The sequence below is a fragment of the Maylandia zebra genome, linkage group LG18 (assembly GCF_041146795.1).
Source record: "Maylandia zebra isolate NMK-2024a linkage group LG18, Mzebra_GT3a, whole genome shotgun sequence".
NCBI classification, from domain to species: domain Eukaryota; kingdom Metazoa; phylum Chordata; class Actinopteri; order Cichliformes; family Cichlidae; genus Maylandia; species Maylandia zebra.
Window position 1 is genome coordinate 1,409,128 of NC_135184.1, and position 18,981 is coordinate 1,428,108.

Consider the following 18,981-nt stretch of genomic DNA (forward strand, 5'->3'; position numbering starts at 1 on the left):
CCGTGGCGTGAGCGATAAGCAGAGTTCTGTCCTTTCCTTATAAGATTCCTAATTATTTAAAGTAACACTCAGGTATGCCATTCAGCTGGGTTAGTTACGACGTCGGGAGCAGCTTGGGAGAACAAGGAAACACAGACTGCTTCAGGTTGCCTTCCCAAATCAACTCAAAGGTTTATTTGATACACAGCAGTTTATATAGATGAAAAAAGGTTCGTGTGTCAGCTTTCCCAGTTCAAACCGGTACAGACCAAATAAGGAAACGTCTTCCTGCCTTGTGAGCCAAGAAGTATCCTGTGTGTAGTTTATCAGTTCAGCTATAATTTATGATCATCCCAGCAAAATACACTCCTAGACATAGAATACAGAGTTCTTTCATCAGTGAATTCTGAAACGAACCACCTAGCCTTTAACGAGCCTTTTCCAGGAGATAAAGAAAAAGGGAGGATGGGAGTAAGGAAGTGGTCTCATCTCTGTGGTGTTTTTGACCTTCAGGTACCAGCTTGTGAGTCCTACACATTAATTCTTGGGTCACAGAGAAAGAGAAAAACAACTAGTAGATCGGCCTTATTGAGTAACAGTTTTCCTGTATAAAACAATATCCTGTAAATGCTTACCGTGGTATCAAAATATCATAACACTTTCTGTCTGTCAGGAAGCTGGCGATCCACTGACAGGTAGCTGGTGACACGCTGAGCTGGGAGAGTTTGGGGGAAAGAAGTTCAGGCACAATGGTGTTAAAAGCCGAACTAAAGTCCACAAACGGGACCCTGGCATAAGTTCCCGGGCGGTCAAGGTGTTGCAGGATGTAATGCAGCCCCATGTTCACTGCATCATCCACCGACCTGTTTGCCCGGTAGGCAAACTGCAGAGGGTCCAGCTGGTGGCCTGTAATGTCTTTCAGATATTACAGTACAGTTATTAAAGTTACATAAAATTAAATACAGATAAGAGGCGAACCCAGGTTGCAGTGTGAATCAGTTGAAGCGCTGATGTAAACCTCTCTGTTGGGAACAGTTCTGATTGTGCAGTCTGGCAGCTGCAGGGAGGAAGGACCTGCTGAATCACTTCTTCATCCATTGAGGACGCAGCAGTTTGTCACTGAAGGAGCTCTGTAGTTCAGCAACATTTACATGCATGGGGTGGGAGACTCTGTCCATCAGAGATGTTATTTTGGCCAGAGTCCTTCTGTCTCCCACCACCTGCACTGGGTCCATTCGGTGTGTAACACTGCCAAAACAATGCACCACTATGTAGTTTTCAAAACTGGCAGATAAACTGATGTCTGTCTGAACGGTGTTGAAACACCTTTGTAGATACTAGGGAAGTTTTCTGGCGAAAACCTGATTTTGTGAGGGCAGAAGGCATCCAGGTGAGATCTTACACACCTATAATGTGAGTCCTGGAAAAAGAAAGAATTAAATTATTTATTATTTATTTATTATTAAGTTATTAAAGCCAGACAGACAGCACATGAACAATGTTCTTCCACTGCAGCACAATGACCAACAAATAATGTCATTGGATAAGCTCAGGTTCAGTGGGCGGGGCCATTGTAATAGCTCAGCCAATCAAACAGTTCTGTGCTTCCACAGCAGCTCTGTCTCTGTCTCTGATCTTTACTGCTTCATTTCTCTGTTGTCTTTGTCATCAGTCCAATGACACAAGAATCAGAGGTTTAACAGTGTGTGGCTCCCTCTAGTGGATGTTGTGGAGTATTCTGTTGTCTTTGCTCCAAAGGTTTTTGTACAGAGTTTTGCTGTTTCCTGTCACTGTGGGCCGCAGAGCACAGTAGTACACAGCAGAGTCAGACAGCTGAAGCTTCTGGATCTTCAGAGAAACTGATGTCTTGTTGAGTTCAGCATCAAATCTGTCCTTCGGGAACTCTTGAGTGTTTTCAGTTCCAGAAGCATCTCGCCGTAAAACATATTTCGGATAGTCGTTCACGTCCTGTTTGTACCAGAACAAATATGGAAATGCAGAAGTTGTTTCGTATTTGCAGTAAAGTGTAACTGTGTCCCCTTCAGCAGCAATGACATCTCCTTGTTCCTGGATCACTTTGTCTTCTCCTTTACACTCTGAGGAAGAACAGAACATGCAGAGGAAGAGATGGATCAATAAACATGATTAAAAAGTCACCATTAATCAGACTCACACATTTATTTAAGCAGAGGAAACATGTTGATGTTTGTATCTCACCAAAGAAAAGAGCAGCAAGAATAATCCACAGCCAATGTTCCATCTGTACAACAAGGTTTAAATCAACAGGAGAAACTAGCTGATGTTCAACATTCAGTCTGAGAATTGTTCTCTTCACAGCAGCACTTATTATTGACACAATGGTTGAACACAGTGCAGAAGGAGAGCCCCGCCTACTGGATGATGTCGCCCTCTGTCTCCTCTTTGAGTCTCACTTCTCTCACTTCCTCTTCCTCCTGGTTCACAGACTGTTAGCAGCATTTGAATCACTGTGAGGAGGGAGGATGGAGCACTTTGCACTGTGTGCAAACACAACGAGCCAAATGTTCTCCATCACTGAGCTCCTTAATGCTTCTTGTGTTCTCTTATGTTTGTTTTAGTATAAGATCTTTAAGTTTGACATGAACAGCAGAAAGGATTTATCGTGGTTCGTACTAGAATGAGACATGAGTCACACAGGGACTGATAAACAACACTATAAGGTAAAATAGCATTTAATGTTTGACAAAACAATAAAAACTGAAAAGAAAGAAGTTGTCAGGAAGTGAAATCATTGGTTTTTATCAAGAAATGTGGCCCCTGGAATTCAAATGCATTAAACCAGATGTTAAATATTTAAGATTTGAATAAACCTGAAATGTAAATTTGTTATCAGCCAAACAACAGATCAAAAATAAATTGCTCGAATACTGTTAGCTTTCCTCCTGTGTGACAGTACGGAGAGTGTGTTGTGTTGTTGTTGTGTGAGCTGAGTGTGTGAGCTGCGGCAGCAACGATGCCTTCAGTTCAGTATCTGAGAGAGTTCATCAACGAGCGACTAACTGCTGCTGCTGAACAAATATTCTTGGAGTTTGAAAAAACGATCGTCCAGTACGAGGAAGAGATCGACCGTCAGTGCAGACTGCTGGATATCACCTGGAAACCCCAAATCAAGCTGCACAGGACAGGTGAGTGTCCCTCTGAGGGAGGATCCTGATCACAGCTCTGCGGGACGTTTCTGATTGTGAGGACTTTTTGGAGATGTGAGCTAACAAAGAGCAAACAGAGGACAGGACTGCGCTGCGCTCCATGCAAACAGCAGGCGCTGAAATCAGCCTGGATTTTAGTGTTCTTTATGTAACAGCAAAAAGTTAGAACTGTGAAGATATTACATTAAAAGTAAATCTATCGTTGAAAATGTAAAGTGTAAATAATCCGGTATGTGTGCGTTAAGATGCTGAAGTACAGAGGCAGACATCTCCCTGTGCGTCTTCTTATATTCTGATTAATCATACAGTAAAATGGACGCGTCAGTGTGACTTCAGGTGCAGCTAATGATCGTTTTAATGACAGATATGATCATTTTCTATTATAACAGATATTCTGCTGATTGTGTTCTCAGTAGCTTGGTTTGTTCTGACGGTCTCGGAGCGGCCTTAGCTTTGCACTGCAGTGCAACATTCAGGTGGTTTCTTCGTTACAGGCATCATGACGTCGCAGCCCTCATCATGCATCAGTCTCCAGGCAGGTCCACGTGTCACCGTCGGGTGTTTCATCCACGGGAACAACATCAGCACTGGCAGCACTCATACATCTATTTTTAAAAGACAACCTCTGGATGTGACGCTGAGCACGTGCACTCAACTTCTTTGGTCGACCATGGCGACGCTTGTTCTGAACCTGTCCTGTTAAACTGCTGTATGGTCTTGGCCACTGTGCTGCAGCTCAGTTTCAGGCTGTTGGCGATATTCTTAAAGCCTAGGACATCTTTATGTACAGTAGAGTAACGATTTTTTTTTAATATATCCTCAGAGAATTTCTTTGCCATGATGTGCGATTTTAGACTTCCAGTGACCAGTATGAGAGAGAGCAATAACACCCAATTCAACTGTCATATCTTCAATGTTGTCCCATGAAAAGATGTAACAAAATATTTACAAACATGTGAGGAGTGTACTCAGTTTTTTGTGTTATAATAAATGATGTTTGTCACCAGTCTGCCTCTGGGTGAAGTCGGAGGCTCCTCTAGGATTTTCTTGTGCGCCAGAGGAACACAAACTTCTTATTTTCTGTCTGACCTCCATCATTTACAAACTGTCATCAGTGTCACAAAAACTTGTAGTTTGGTTGTCACAGCAGCTCTGTCTCTGTCTCTGATCTTTACTGCTTCATTTCTCTGTTGTCTTTGTCATCAGTCACACAAGAATCAGAGATTTAACAGTGTGTGGCTCCCTCTAGTGGATGTTGTGGAGTATTCTGTTGTCTTTGCTCCAAAGGTTTTTGTACAGAGTTTTGCTGTTTCCTGTCACTGTGGGCCTCACAGCACAGTAGTACACAGCAGAGTCTGTCGCTGCAGCAGAGGAGATCTGAAGAGTCATCAGTGTTTTATCTCCACTCACATTAAAAGTGATTCCAGGGACTGGATCTGATATTTTCCTTCCTGTTCCTGTGTGAGAGATCAGGAACTCTGGTGGTTTTCCTGGATGTTGCTGATACCAGTAGAAATAATCACTCCCAGTTGCTTCCTTGGAGTATTTGTAGGACAGAGTAACAGTGCTGCGTTCTACACTGAACTCTTCTTTGTTGGTTGGAGTGAGATCTTGACAGCAAACAGCTAAAATGAGAGAAATATGCTTTATACGAATTATAAATATTGAAATATATTTATGAATCACTGGAATGAAAAGCATTTTTAAATGTACAGATATTAGCGTACCTGTTAGAATCATTATAATCAGCAGAGGATGTGTGGAGCAGCTGAACGACAGCATGTTGAATAAAGAGGGTTTGTGTGGTCTGTATGATGAACTCTGTGTACTGTGGAGTTTTTCTGTTCTGTACTTCACCTCAGCTCCTCCCACAGTCTGTGTCTCCTCTTGGTCTTTATTTCAGGTTCCTGTTACGCTTCCTCAGAATGAAATTCAAAGATCCTGACAGCATGTTAGATAGGTGGCTGCTCAGAACAAGGGGCAGCATGTGAAAGGAAACTTCTGATATTGGCATTTTTACAGAGATTTGGAGTTCAGCTTGTGTGGGAATGTTTCTGATTCTTCTCTGATAGTCTGAAGTTCATGTTCATCAGGTTGAACTGCCAGCGTGCTTCTGTCATCAGATTCCAATAACGTGTACTCTTGGTATCCAACACTTGTCTTTTCTACAGGACGATGCTTACATCACAGCATATGGATGTGACAGTTTAACCGTAAAGAGATAAACCTCTGTCACTCTGTTTATTTTGCTTCAGGTGCATTTTTGCACCTTCTAACTAATGCAGTGGTCCCCAACCCCAGGGCCACGGAGTCGTTTGGTACCGGGCCGCAAGAGTTGAGCCTCGGGTGGTTTTCAGGGTTTTTTATCGGTTTTTAGCGTTATTTTGTTACGCTTTTATCGTTAACTCGGTTTTCCTGGGTCTTTTCAAGTGTGTTATGAATAAATCTTTTTTTCCATATCGGTACTGGTTTTATTTTGTTGTATTTATCCGCGACGCCTTAAAGGCTGGTCCATGGCGCAAAAAAGGTTGGAGACCGCTGGTCTAATGAAATCTATAAATAAATAATAAATAATAAAGTGCTATTCAAATACAGGCCATTTAGCATTTAATGTTCTTTTATAAGTTGTCAGTACATTAAAATTCAGCAGGTGTTGCTTTCCAGTTGCAACAGTTACTTTGTTTCTTCGTGTCTGAACGTTCCTGCAGTTGGTTTGTGGTTGGTGTGGATTTGCTGCTCATGTGAATCCTCCCACAGTGTTTCATTAGCAGCTGTAACCACAGTGACTCTGATAAAACAGGAATTAGCAGAATCCATCTGATATGAAGCTGTGCTTTGAATACCACTTCCCTCCTCTTTGAAGAGTAGTCAGATATCTGTGTTCAGGTTTTTGTACAGCCTCTTCTACACTTTGTATCACTGTGTTTCTAGAGCACAGTAGTAGAGAGCTGTGTCTGCCAGGGTTAGGGCTGCTATGGTCAGAGTAGTTGATGTAGAAGATGTTTGGGATTCATATCGATCATCAGGAATATATTCATAACCACTGTTGTCTTTTGCTCCTTTCCAGAGTATAAACTGAGGAGCCTGAAGGTCAGAATCATGTCTGTACCAGTAAAGGTTAGCATAATCCGATGTTGTCTTATAGCTACATGTGAGTTTGACAGATTCTCCTTCTGTTTTAGTGACTTCAGGTTGTTGAGGAGTGATTGAGTCTCCAGCTGTTAGTCCTGGAAAAAGAAAGAAGAAAAGTAGTGAAATGCAGTCTGTATATCTGCTTAATGCAGCAGCTTCAACTAAACTTTAATCCCTGTTCTTAAACTCACCTATAATGTGAGATAGAAGCAAAAAGAGGTGCAGCAACATGTCTTTGGAGTTATTAAAGCCAGACAGACAGCACATGAACAATGTTCTTCCACTGCAGCACAATGACCAACAAATAATGTCATTGGATGAGCTCAAGTTCAGTGGGCGGGGCCAGTTTAATAGCTCAGCCAATCAAACAGTTTTGTGCTTCCACAGCAGCTCTGTCTCTGATCTTTACTGCTTCATTTCTCTGTTGTCTTTGTCATCAGTCCAATGACACAAGAATCAGAGGTTTAACAGTGTGTGGCTCCCTCTAGTGGATGTTGTGGAGTATTCTGTTGTCTTTGCTCCAAAGGTTTTTGTACAGAGTTTTGCTGTTTCCTGTCACTGTGGGCCTCACAGCACAGTAGTACACAGCAGAGTCTGTCGCTGCAGCAGAGGAGATCTGAAGATCCATTTGTCTGTTATTATCAACTGCTTTTACATTTAGTCCTGTGACTGGATTTAATATTTTCTCCCCTGTCCCTGAGTGAGAGATCAGGAACTCTGGTGGTTTTCCAGGATATTGTCGATACCAGAAGAAATAATCATCATAAACTGCAGCTTTGGAGTATTTATAGGACAGAGTAGCAGTGCTGCCTTCTACACTGAACACTTCTTTGTTGGTTGGAGTGAGATCTTCACAGCTGACACCTAAAGGAACAGAAACATGTTTTATTCTTTTATAAATCATCACAATTCAAATGTGTTTCTTTAAACACACAGATTGTAACGTACCTGTTAGAATGGTGAGAATCAGTAAAGAAAGTGCAAAATAGTCCAAAGACAACATGTTGAATGAAGGTAAAGTTTATGGTTTGTGTTGAACTCTGTTGAATGTGGAGGTTTCTCTCTCTTCTAGTTCAGTAACAGCTCAGCTCCTCCCTGAATCTCTCCTCCTCCTCTCTGATCTGGATTTGAACTTCTCTCACTTCCTCCTGCTTTACACACTAGTAGCAGCATCTTCACTTTCAGGTGGGAGCTCATATTTCAGCTCTGTGCTGCTTCAGTCCAAAAATAAGAGAGTCTGCATTGCTGGCAGACTGCAGAGGGCCCGGTGGCGCCAGTGTCCCGCAGCCTCGCCTCTGTCAGTGCGCCCCAGGGCTGCTGTGGCTACAATGTAGTTCGACATCACCAGTGTGTGAATGAATGACTGATTGTAGTGTAAAGCACTTTGGGGTCCTTAGGGACTAAGTAAAGCGCTATACAAATACAGGCCATTTACCATTACATTCACAACTGTCCCTCCCAGCCAAACGGCCACGTCCCTTAGCAGTCACAAGGATTCTGGCAGATTTTCCCTGCCCAGAGTCATGCTATTCGCTAAGATTTCACTAAACACCAACACTCACTCCGTACATCCATTAGTTGATTCAAGGTCACTCCCTGGTTACTCAGCTCAACATTCCCCAGGAACTCCTTCTGGCGCCATTACAGGTTTCCGCGCTAAATCACTAACCAAGCCACTCTCTGGTTCTGTCAGGAAACCATTTGGTTCATCGAGGCTCCTGGTACCCTGTTAGTTCTGGGTCATGCTTCGTTAAAGGTCCATAATCCTAACATTGATTGGGAATGCAATACAATCACCGCTGGGATGTTAGGGGTGGGTTTTGATTATCGATTTATCGATTAAAATCGATTCTGGCTTGGATAACATGATATCGAATCATTAAAATTCTGAATCGATTTTTTTAATCTAAATTTATTTTGCCCGAAACACCAGAATCTCAAGTTAAACCTCACAAAATTTCAACAATCACTGAACAGCTACAACAGTAAATGACAGCAGGAACACGGATTCTGCACAGAGACGTAAACACAAAGCGCCGACCCGCCGACGCATCAGAATCAATGAGATGTGAGATCTCTCTCTCTCTCTCTGCAGTTCAAGATCAGTTTCCTGTCTAAAAATCTGTTTTCTGCATTGTTCGCTTGCTTGTTACGCACAAGTCTACCGTTGTTTGCAGCGCTGTCTTTTTTTTTTCCTTTAACTTCCGAAGAGAAAGTCTCATTTCTGCTGTTGAAGACTGAACAAATTTAAACTTTAAAATGATACAAAATTGCAAAACACTGTGTCTCTAATAAAACCTCTGTAACTTTGTTTCACTTCAGCAGCATCAGGTAATGTTCATATGTTGATTAATGGTTTTCTTTCGTTTTTGATCTACACTGTAAAAACAAATTGTAATATAAAAGTATTTTACTGTCTTGTACTGTTTTTCTAGAATATCATTAAATTTACATAAATAGACTGATTTTACATGTCAAATGTAAAATAACAACATTGTCATCCCCTATGTAGCCGGTGCATCAGAAACACTCAGGAGAGTTTTCTCCAAGCATGACATCCTGATGCATTTCAGACCCACCAACACGCTCAGACAGAAACTGGTTCACCTGAAAGACAAAACTCCTAAACACAGACTTAACTTAAGCCCCACCGGTTTGAGTGAGTGTGAGAATGTGTGTCTCTCTGTGTTTGTGACCTCCAACTGTTTCTAACAACATCCTTAGTCGTAAAATGATGATCTCCCCCACACTCAATATGTGGTTCAATTCCTGTATTGGTTCACCATGCACAACACAGTGAAGCCATAAAAAGGGCAGGAAGCTGACCACACATCAAACAACCCTTCACAAGGATGTGCTTGTGATAAAACACTACAGTGGTTACATCTTTGTGCAGAATCCGTGTGCCTGCTCTCATTTACTGTTTAAGCTGTTTGTTGAAATTTTGTGAGGTTTATCCTGAGATTCTGGCATTTCGGGCAAAATTAATTTATATTTAAAAAATCAGTTCAGGATTTTAATGATTCGATATCACGTTATCCAAGCTAGAATCGATTTTAATAAATCGATAATCAAAACCCACCCCTAGCGGAACAGCCATTCATCATTTGGACGGACGATAAAAACCTTGCATATCTCCGGACTGCAAGATCCCTAAATACATGACAAGCCAGGTGGGCCCTCTGCTTCACTCGGTTGGTCTTCATTGTCTCCTGCAAACTTGGATCAAGAAACACAAAACCAGGTGCACTGTCACAGCAATTCTTTTTCACTTGACGAGCCCGCGGAGGAATCGAACATCCTCCCTACCGCCTGTGTGGTGGGTTCCTGGCCTGGATAAATCAAGTCTGCTGTTTGGGAGGTTCCAGGAACCGGGAACCAGACCTTGGGAATGGTCCGCCCGGGCAGTTTTACATTCCTATGTCCGTCCACTCCAGGTAGTTCATAGGGCCCATACGGGGAAATTCACCTGACACCATGGAATGAACCGCACAATAACATTTTTGCAAGGAGCGTTGCGGTAGCCATCTCTCATGAGGGAAGTCCGAGAGTCTTCCAGCTCACCACCAACCAGCTTCCTCAGACCTCCTCCAACCCACAGTTCACTTCCCAGGTCTGTCAAGAGTTCTGTTCAACCGTTGGCACAAAGGTGAGTCTGTCTTCCAGTTTACATCCCCAGACAAACGGTCAGACTGAACCAACCAACCAGGAGCTAGAAAACACCCTGTGTTATCTCCTCTCTTCCAACCAGATGACCTGGAGCAGCCAGCTTACTTGGATGGAGTCTGCCCATAACCTCCTCCGTCAAAGGCTACTCTCCATTCGAGACCTCCCTAAAAATATTATAAACCAAAACACATTATATTTATTTATATATTTATATGATTATAAATATTCAATAACGTGAGCCGTAACAATAATCTTCCAATTCTTTATTTATAGTTCTGTGTCACCTGTCAAAATTGTCCTTCATACAGGATGTCATTATGTAACTTTATAATTGGGTTAGTAATCACAACACATCATTAGACGCCTTTAGTTGAGAGACTTTGATCTTGGGTGCTAACAATGAATGTTAAGGTCCAGAGCTTAACCAGCCTGGGTACTCATGTCCTCCCCGGCCTACTATACTATTGTTTAAAGACGATCCGTGACACGTTGCGGTGTTTACTGATTTACACAGTTGGTGTGACCTCGACCAGAAATGATTACATGACCCAAAACCAGAGAAGTGTAACAGTGTGTGGCTCCCTCTAGTGGATGTTGTGGAGTATTCTGTTGTCTTTGCTCCAAAGGTTTTTGTACAGAGTTTTGCTGTTTCCTGTCACTGTGGGCTGCAGAGCACAGTAGTACACAGCAGAGTCAGACACTGCAGCAGAGGAGATCTCCAGATGAAACTCCTTTTTTTCTTTGTCATGTATAAACTTCAGCTTTTCTGTTTGCTTTGAATGTTCTGCCATAACAAGCTGTGGATGTGAACCAGACTTCTGATGGTACCAGTAGAGGTTCCTGACAGAGCCTGAATAGTTGCAGGAGAGAGTCACAGTGTCTGCTTCCAAACTCATCACTACATCTTTAGATGGTGTCAGTAAATCCTCAGAGGATCCTGAAAACAACAAAGACATATTTCACCATCATGTTTCTGCATCTTTAAACTTAGTTTATAAAAAGTGAATCAATTCAAACAACATCCAGATATTTTCATGTCCATCATCTCCTTTTACATCTCACTCCATCTTTTGATGACTCACCAGTCTGAAAGGAGACTATCATCATCCAAATGAAAAGCAGCAACATGATTTTCTCTTGGACTGAATGAACAATAGAGAGAACACAGCAGCTCTTCAGCTCCTAAATGAAGCCTTTCATGTTCACTGCTGTAGCTCCTCCTCCAAAGGCTGCTTCTTCTGGATAGGCTTGGCCCTGGTTTCTGTGGAGCCTGTAAATAAAGAGCTTTGAATATTTGAAATATTTAGCAGAATGTAGAATAATCTCACTCATGTATTAAACAGCAGAAGTACACGTGTAAACCAGCCAGCATCAACACTGGACTTTAAAGATTCATTTGTAGCTGATTGGTTTTAACAACCTAACACAGTTTATCATATCAAAGCCTGATTAGAAAAATCCTTTTCCACTGTTTTCTGCACAGAGTGAAGCTTTGGATGTAAAGCATCAGCTGTTGGTAGCTCTTCCTAAATTTCTCATACTTGGCAAGTTATAAATCTGTAGGAGTGAAAAAATAAATACAGAGTTCAGTATCAGCTCTGTTAGATATCACAGGCGTTTCTTTAGACTCAGTCATGATGAAGTTATTGAGTGATGTGCATTACTGGATAGAAATCATTCTCCAGCTTCCTGAAGGTCTTTCAAAGTTTTCCTTGCATTGGCTGCTTGTTCACTCATTTTCAGTCCAGTCCTTGTACCTGATCATTTTCAGGAGAATGTTTTTGATTGTTAAGACTCTAAACACTGAGTAATGAATCCTTCAAGCATAAAATGCTCCTAACTCAACACATGAACCAGTGTTTTCTACACAGAACAGAAAACTAGCAAATAACCAGTTTTATGTTGTATATTTGGAATCTTATTTATTCGACTGTGTTACAAAAAAGACAAATATTCACATTTTGTTGGTTGAATCTCTAAAAAATGCAAAAGATAACAGTTTGACATAATAAAATATTTCTACATCAGTAAGGTGATTCTCAAACAGCTGTTGGCTTGAAATTTGAATTTTATTTAAATATGAGAACAAAGAGTTTTTACTGTTTTTATTTTATACAACATAAATTCTGCAAAAGAATAAAAACTGAGCTGAAGACTTTTAGCTTCATGTGAGAGATTTTACCTTAAAGAGATAAACCTCTGTTACTCTGTTTATTTTGCTTCTGCTGCATTTCTGCATGTCCTCATCCACTAAATATAAAATAGTGTAAATGAGCAGCTTTTGATGTTTGACAGTTTTTATTGTGTCTGAACGTTCCTGCAGTTGGTTTGTGGTTGATGTGGATTTGCTGCTCATGTGAATCCTCCCACAGTGTTTCATTAGCAGCTGTAACCACAGTGACTCTGATAAAACAGGAATTAGCAGAATCCATCTGATATGAAGCTGTGCTTTGAATACCACTTCCCTCCTCTTTGAAGAGTAGTCAGATATCTGTGTTCAGGTTTTTGTACAGCCTCTTCTACACTTTGTATCACTGTGTTTCTAGAGCACAGTAGTAGAGAGCTGTGTCTGCCAGGGTTAGGGCTGCTATGGTCAGAGTAGTTGATGTAGAAGATGTTTCTGAGTCATATCGATTATTGGGAATATATTCACCACCACTCCATAATCTTTCTCCTTTGAAGAGTATAAACTGAGGAGCCTGAAGGTCAGAATCATGTCTGTACCAGTGAAGGCGTACATACTCTGATGTTGTCTCATAGCTACATGTGAGTTTGACAGATTCTCCTTCTGTTTCAGTGACTTCAGGTTGTTGAGGAGTGATTGAGTCTCCAGCTGTTAGTCCTGGAAAAAGAAAGAAGAAAAGTAGTGAAATGCAGTCTGTATATCTGCTTAATGCAGCAGCTTCAACTAAACTTTAATCCCTGTTCTTAAACTCACCTATAATGTGAGATAGAAGCAAAAAGAGGTGCAGCAACATGTCTTTGGAGTTATTAAAGCCAGACAGACAGCACATGAACAATGTTCTTCCACTGCAGCACAATGACCAAGGTTCAGTGGGCGGGGCCAGTTACATTTTGACATCATAGTTACAGTTCATCTCAGCCAATCAAATAGTTTTGTGCCTCCACAGCAGCTCCTGTTTCCTGCTTCATTTCTCTTTCGTCTTTGTCATCAACCCAATGACAAAAACATATGTGAACTGCTTCAGTCTTTCCAGTCATGTCAAGGCTTCCAAGGTCTTCAGTGAAATGATGACTGCTGTATCTTACACCATCCATTTTACATCTTTTGCAGGATACATAGATAAATGCACATCACTGTGAGGAGGGAGGATGGAGCACTTTTCTCTTGGTTATGATTAGAGACAAAAAAAAAGTCGAACAATGAATTTAAATCAAAACTAAAGTTGAAAAGAACAAAGTTAACAGTAATAAGTTAAATCATCTCATCTAAATGAAAGTATGGAGCACCAGAACATCTGATTTAATAGACAATAGGCCAAATATTTAACATCTGCATATAATAAAAATGTATTAGCGCTCAGCTAAACAGTAATAATAATTAAGAAATATTTTATTCAGGCATTACTTTGTGAGGTTTTTTGTATTTAAACTGCGTGAAAACATATTTCTTTTATTTATTCTGAACTCACCAAATCCAAACAGTAACTCCTTTTATAAAAATGAGATTTACAAATGTCATCTGAGTCTGCGGTGCTGATCGGTTTAAGGAGGCAGTGGATTCAAGATAGGAAACACGGTAAAGTTCAATGTAAGAAAACCATTCAGATCATTTCAAAACAGAAAAGCAAAATTCAAATGATAATATTTGTGATTTTCTTGTTTTTCATGGATGCAGAAAAAACATTTCTTTCAGCTAGAAACTGATTTGAAACAGAGAAATCTTCGACAGCGGAACAGTTAAAGGTAAATGCTCTCTGCCGGAGCAACAACCGTGTGACACCAAGCGGAAATAAAGAAAGGAAAGGCGCGTGTGTGAACAGAGCCGGGAGTGTGGGACCGAAAGAGTTAGCACATCACTGTGGTGTTAGCGGCTTTGCACTGACTCACCGAGCTCTCTGTAATACTTTACATTCATTAATAAGAGAGAGAGGGAGGTGCGTTAACAGTCCCGCTCTGTCGGAGCTTTATCACGTGACACCAGGCGGAAGTAAACAAAGGAAAGGCGCTAAAACTGTTAGCTTTCCTCTTGTGTGACTGAGCAGAGACTCTTCTGTTGTGTTGTTGTTGTGTGAGCTGAGTGTGTGAGCTGCGGCAGCAACGATGCCTTCAGTTCAGTATCTGAGAGAGTTCATCAACGAGCGACTAACTGCTGCTGCTGAACAAATATTCTTGGAGTTTGAAAAAACGATCGTCCAGTACGAGGAAGAGATCGACCGTCAGCGCAGACTGCTGGATATCACCTGGAAACCCCAAATCAAGCTGCACAGGACAGGTGAGTGTCCCTCTGAGGGAGGATCCTGATCACAGCTCTGCGGGACGTTTCTGATTGTGAGGGTTAATAAAAACCCGACTGCATCTTTTGCATCCCTGCTGCTGTTACAGATTAACTGGTGATGATCAATGTTGGGTTCATTTAGAGAGAAAAGAAAAATATGCTCAAAGTGGATTTTCTTAAATTTATTAAGCAGTTGAAGGCTCAAGTTAAAATAAAATAAAACAAAACAACTGCTTCGCTTAGGAGGCCAAAACAATCCAGCCTTGTTGGGGTTTGAACAGCCGGTTCCGCTTCCTTAATTCTTCTATAAGGGCCAAGCCAGCTCCGATCAGCCAGAACCCTGTTATCATGGTTCCGAATAGGTAGATATCTTCAGCACTCAGGCTCACCCGAGCCCAGACTTCTCATTGAGAAAAGGATGTCAATTGCATTCAGGGACCAGTTGATCAAATCCGTAAATCCTCTTTTAGGTTTTAGAGAACAGACTGTGAGAGACTGTTCCAGGGAAAGTAATACAAACAAACACGAGACTAGACAAGGACACAAGAGGCTAAGCAGGGAAGCTAAGGGGGAGGAGAAGGAGAGGAGAAAAGTGCGACCGCCTTCGTCAAGAGCAAAGAGAAGTTGATAGAGCCAGAGCCGGATGTTTGTCAGAAGGTAATCTGGCTCTATCAACTTCATGCACTGTGGCACTTGGCCACAGGTGGCGCTAGTTGACTTTCCTACATTTGAGTGCACACAAAGTAAACTGCACGTTTCAGTTGTGAGGTGAAGACGCTGAAATCGAAGTAGTAAAACATACGATAACGAAGACAAGATTCTCCAGTAACTTAGTTTGCTGTTTCAGAAAGCTGCTGATCTCAGACATGCACAGCTTCAGCTGCATGAAGAGCACATGAGATTTTCTCTGACAGCATTAAATTAAACCCGATTAAGGTCAAAGGTAATCATTTATATGTTGAACTAAAGGCTTCAATCTAGAATTTCTCCAATATCTACAATATTGTATTATTTACCATAAAGTACTTGAGAGTCATTCATACCAGAGTAACCAGAGAGGATGTATATTTATAAGAAAAAAGAAAAAGTTTACTTTGCCTTGTTTGGTATCTTCTTCTTTCTTTTTAGCCTCAGGCCTGACAGCCGGAGGTGTATCACTCCACCTGGCGACAGCGTTTGCTCTGTAATCTGCCTTTGGTGGCTTTTTGGCAGCAACTGTGACATTCAGCAGTTGCATCATTGTTTCGACACACACAACAAAGCTACTGACTACACTACACACTAACTGCACACTCCAAATATCATAAATCTCTCACATCACAATGTGTATGCTAGCGGCTAATGTAGCTAACAAATTACCAACATAGTGCTGTTAGATGTTGTAGACATTGTTACGTTTCGGTGTTGTCAGTGTTTTGTTTTTTGCGTGACTGTCATGTATTTCCTGTTTTACTTTGAAAGTCTGTGTTATCTTAGTGTGTTCAGTTTACTTTTCCTTGTCTCGTCAGGTCTAATTTGCCCCAGCTGTGTCTCCCTTCTGTGGTCCCTTCCCTGATTGCTCCTTCTATGTATTTAAGCCTTGTGTTTCAGTATGTCATGGTCGCGATCTCCCCCCCCCCCCCCCCCCCCCCCCCGTGTTGTAAATAAATAGTTTGTTGTAAATAGTTGTGAATGGGTTTGTCAATGCTTTCGTTATGGGATATTTTCATTTTGGGATTTTGGTGGAGAGCCTTCGTGGTTTTATTTTCCTTATTTCTGTTTTTCTACGTTGCACCCCGGTTGCCTAGGCCGGGGTGTAACAACATATAACATTTTTTGTTTGTTTGGGGGGTTTGGGTTTTTGTTTCTTTGTTTTTATAAATAGGAGCAATGTGGTTGTATTTACCTTAATTTAATGAGTCATCAGTGGGAGCAGCCGGGCTACATAAAATCTAAAGGTCGGCGATTTCGTGGTCACGTCCAGCAGGTGTATGGGCGGGAAAGTAATGTAGACGCTCCACCTCAAGTAACTACTGCGCAGACTCTGACAAAAACTTGGACCCACCTTATCTGCAATACTTCAACAGTTGTAAATGCACTAACAAAAAACAAAATCAGCTATAAGTTACATCCAACCCTGGGTCGCTGTTTTTCTCATAATCTCTTGAGATTCTGTAAAGAAAAGCAGATTCAAAAAAAAAAAAAGGAGCTCTCAGTCTATCATCATTACCTTTTCCTCATTTCCTTTTTGTCCTGCCAGAACTCCCACAGCAGCCTGTCTGTAAGGACGAGGAGGTTCTCCCTGAGCCACAGCTCTGGAGCCAGGAGAGGAACTCTCTGCACCAGGAGGAACCAGAACTTCCACATATTAAAGAGGAACAGGAGGAACTCTGCACCAGTCAGGAGGGTGAGCAGGTTGGACTGAAGGAGGAGATTGATACCTTTATGGTGACTGCTGCTGAGGAAAGAGACCACCATGAACCAGAAGCAAACAGTAACCAGCTCCCTTTTCAAACCTCTCCTATAGATGAGAGCCAAAATCACGGAGGAAGTAGGAATTTAGACTCAGGGACAAATAGTAACTTAGAAAGTCAGAGTAATTCTGACACAGGTAACGAGTCTATAACATGTAATCTTTGTGGAAAATCCTTTAAGTGTAAGTACAGAATGACTCGACATCAGAGAATCCACACAGGTGAGAAGCCATATTCTTGTGAAACGTGTGGGAAAAAGTTTTGTATGTTATCAACACTTAAAGGCCATTTGACTACCCATACAGGTGAGAAACCATATTCTTGTGAAATATGTGGGAAAAGTTATACGCGAAGCAGTGGTGTGACCATACACATGAGAATGCATACAGGTGAGAGACCGTACCATTGTAAAACATGCAGGAAAGTGTTCTCAAGTAGTAGTCATTTATCGGCACACAGAAGAACGCACACAGGTGAGAGACCGTATAATTGTCAAACATGTGGGAAAATGTTCATATCTAGCAGTCATTTATGGCGCCACATGAAAACCCACATGGGTGAGAGACCGTATCATTGCAAAACATGTGGGAAAATGTTCACATCTAGCAGTCATTTATGGCGCCACATGAAAACTCACACAGGTGAGAAATCGTAGTCTTGAAACATTTAGAGAACAATGTCTGAGAAGCCAAGCGTGGAAGAATATCTGAGAATTTATACAGGTTCACATGAGTACTTTCAGAGTTTAGATACCTTTAAATACCATGTTTATCATGTATAAGGCAGATTTAACCCTGTAAGACCCAATCCATCAATTCTAAAAATAAATAATTTTTCTGGGGCGGGGCTGAGATGTTTAATAACCCTTATAACAAAATCCACATTTTTAATGTCATGTTGTTTATGATATATAATAGAAATATACTTTTTGTTTCCCTTTTGATAATTTGATGTTTTTGTTTTGATGAGATGGAGGTCTTAGAAACTAATGTAGCAAATATGACACTAAGGGTGTTATAGGGTTAATCTGTTCTCATCAAATGCGTCAATGAAAATATGGTGACTATCAAAAAATGAATTTTAGCTGTTTTATTTATTGATATATTTCTCTGTGGCAAAGTTGAAACTCAATTTGAAGTACAACGTTCTGGAATGGCCATCTCAGTCCCCAGACCTGAATATTATTGAAATCTGTGGTGTGAGTTAAAGAGAGCTGTCCATGCTTGGAAGCCATCAAATCTGAATGAACGAGAGATGTTCTGTAAAGAGGAACAGTCCAAAATGCCTTCAACCACAATCCAGACTCTCATTGGAACCCACAGGAAGCGTTTAGAGGCTGGAATTTCTGCAAAAGGCGGATCTACTAAATATTGATTTCATTTCTTTTTTTTGTGGGGCCCAAATTTATGCACCTGCCTGATTTTGTTTAAACAATTTTTGCACACTTTCTGTAAATCCAATAAACTTAATTTCACTTCTCAAATATCCCTGTGTGTGTGTCTCCTATATGATGTATTTAACTGACATGTTTTATTGTAACAACCAACGATTTATACAGGAAAATAATGACTATTAACAATGTTACCCAACCTTTTGCATCTCACTGTATCACTTTTGGTTATTCCATTCATTAAGGATGACATATTTTTTCATTTTTGTTTTTTGTCGTTTTTTAACTTTTGCGTTTTGTAAGAATGTAGGCGTGTTGTGCTAATGGGATCATCAGGTTGGGTAGGCAGGACCAGCATGGGGGAGGGTCTTTGTTTTGTTGTGTTTTATGTACACTGCAGTAACTAATGGATGAATATTTTGACAGTAGTAAAGCAGAAAGTTTCGATTGTGTCCCTTGGAATCTTCCAGCCTTGCTCAAAGACCTCGTTCCTGTAGCTGCACAGGTGTTTCTCTGCTCGTCAGCACAGTGTGAGGAAAAGGTGTTTTTCCTGCATCATGGGGACCTTCCAGAGCTCATCTTTCATCCAGCACCACTTTACAAGAAAGGGTTTTAAAAAATGGACTAAAATAGACTAGGGTTAAATGAAGATAATGGTTTACTTGCATTGTACTTGTATCCTTTCTAACCGTTGAATAGATTTTTATAGGTTAT

The 18,981-nt window shown here is 41.1% G+C and overlaps 1 protein-coding gene across 1 annotated transcript; it reads left to right on the top strand.

Moving 5' to 3' along the window:
• The first annotated feature begins 13,853 nt into the window (after positions 1–13,853).
• On the top strand, positions 13,854–18,352 carry LOC143413499 (uncharacterized). Its single transcript, XM_076876701.1, has 2 exons — positions 13,854–14,421; positions 16,664–18,352. The coding sequence occupies exons 1-2, from the start codon at positions 14,250–14,252 to the stop codon at positions 17,530–17,532; spliced, it is 1,041 nt and encodes a 346-aa protein (XP_076732816.1). The 5' UTR covers positions 13,854–14,249; the 3' UTR covers positions 17,533–18,352.
• The last annotated feature ends 629 nt before the right edge of the window (positions 18,353–18,981 follow it).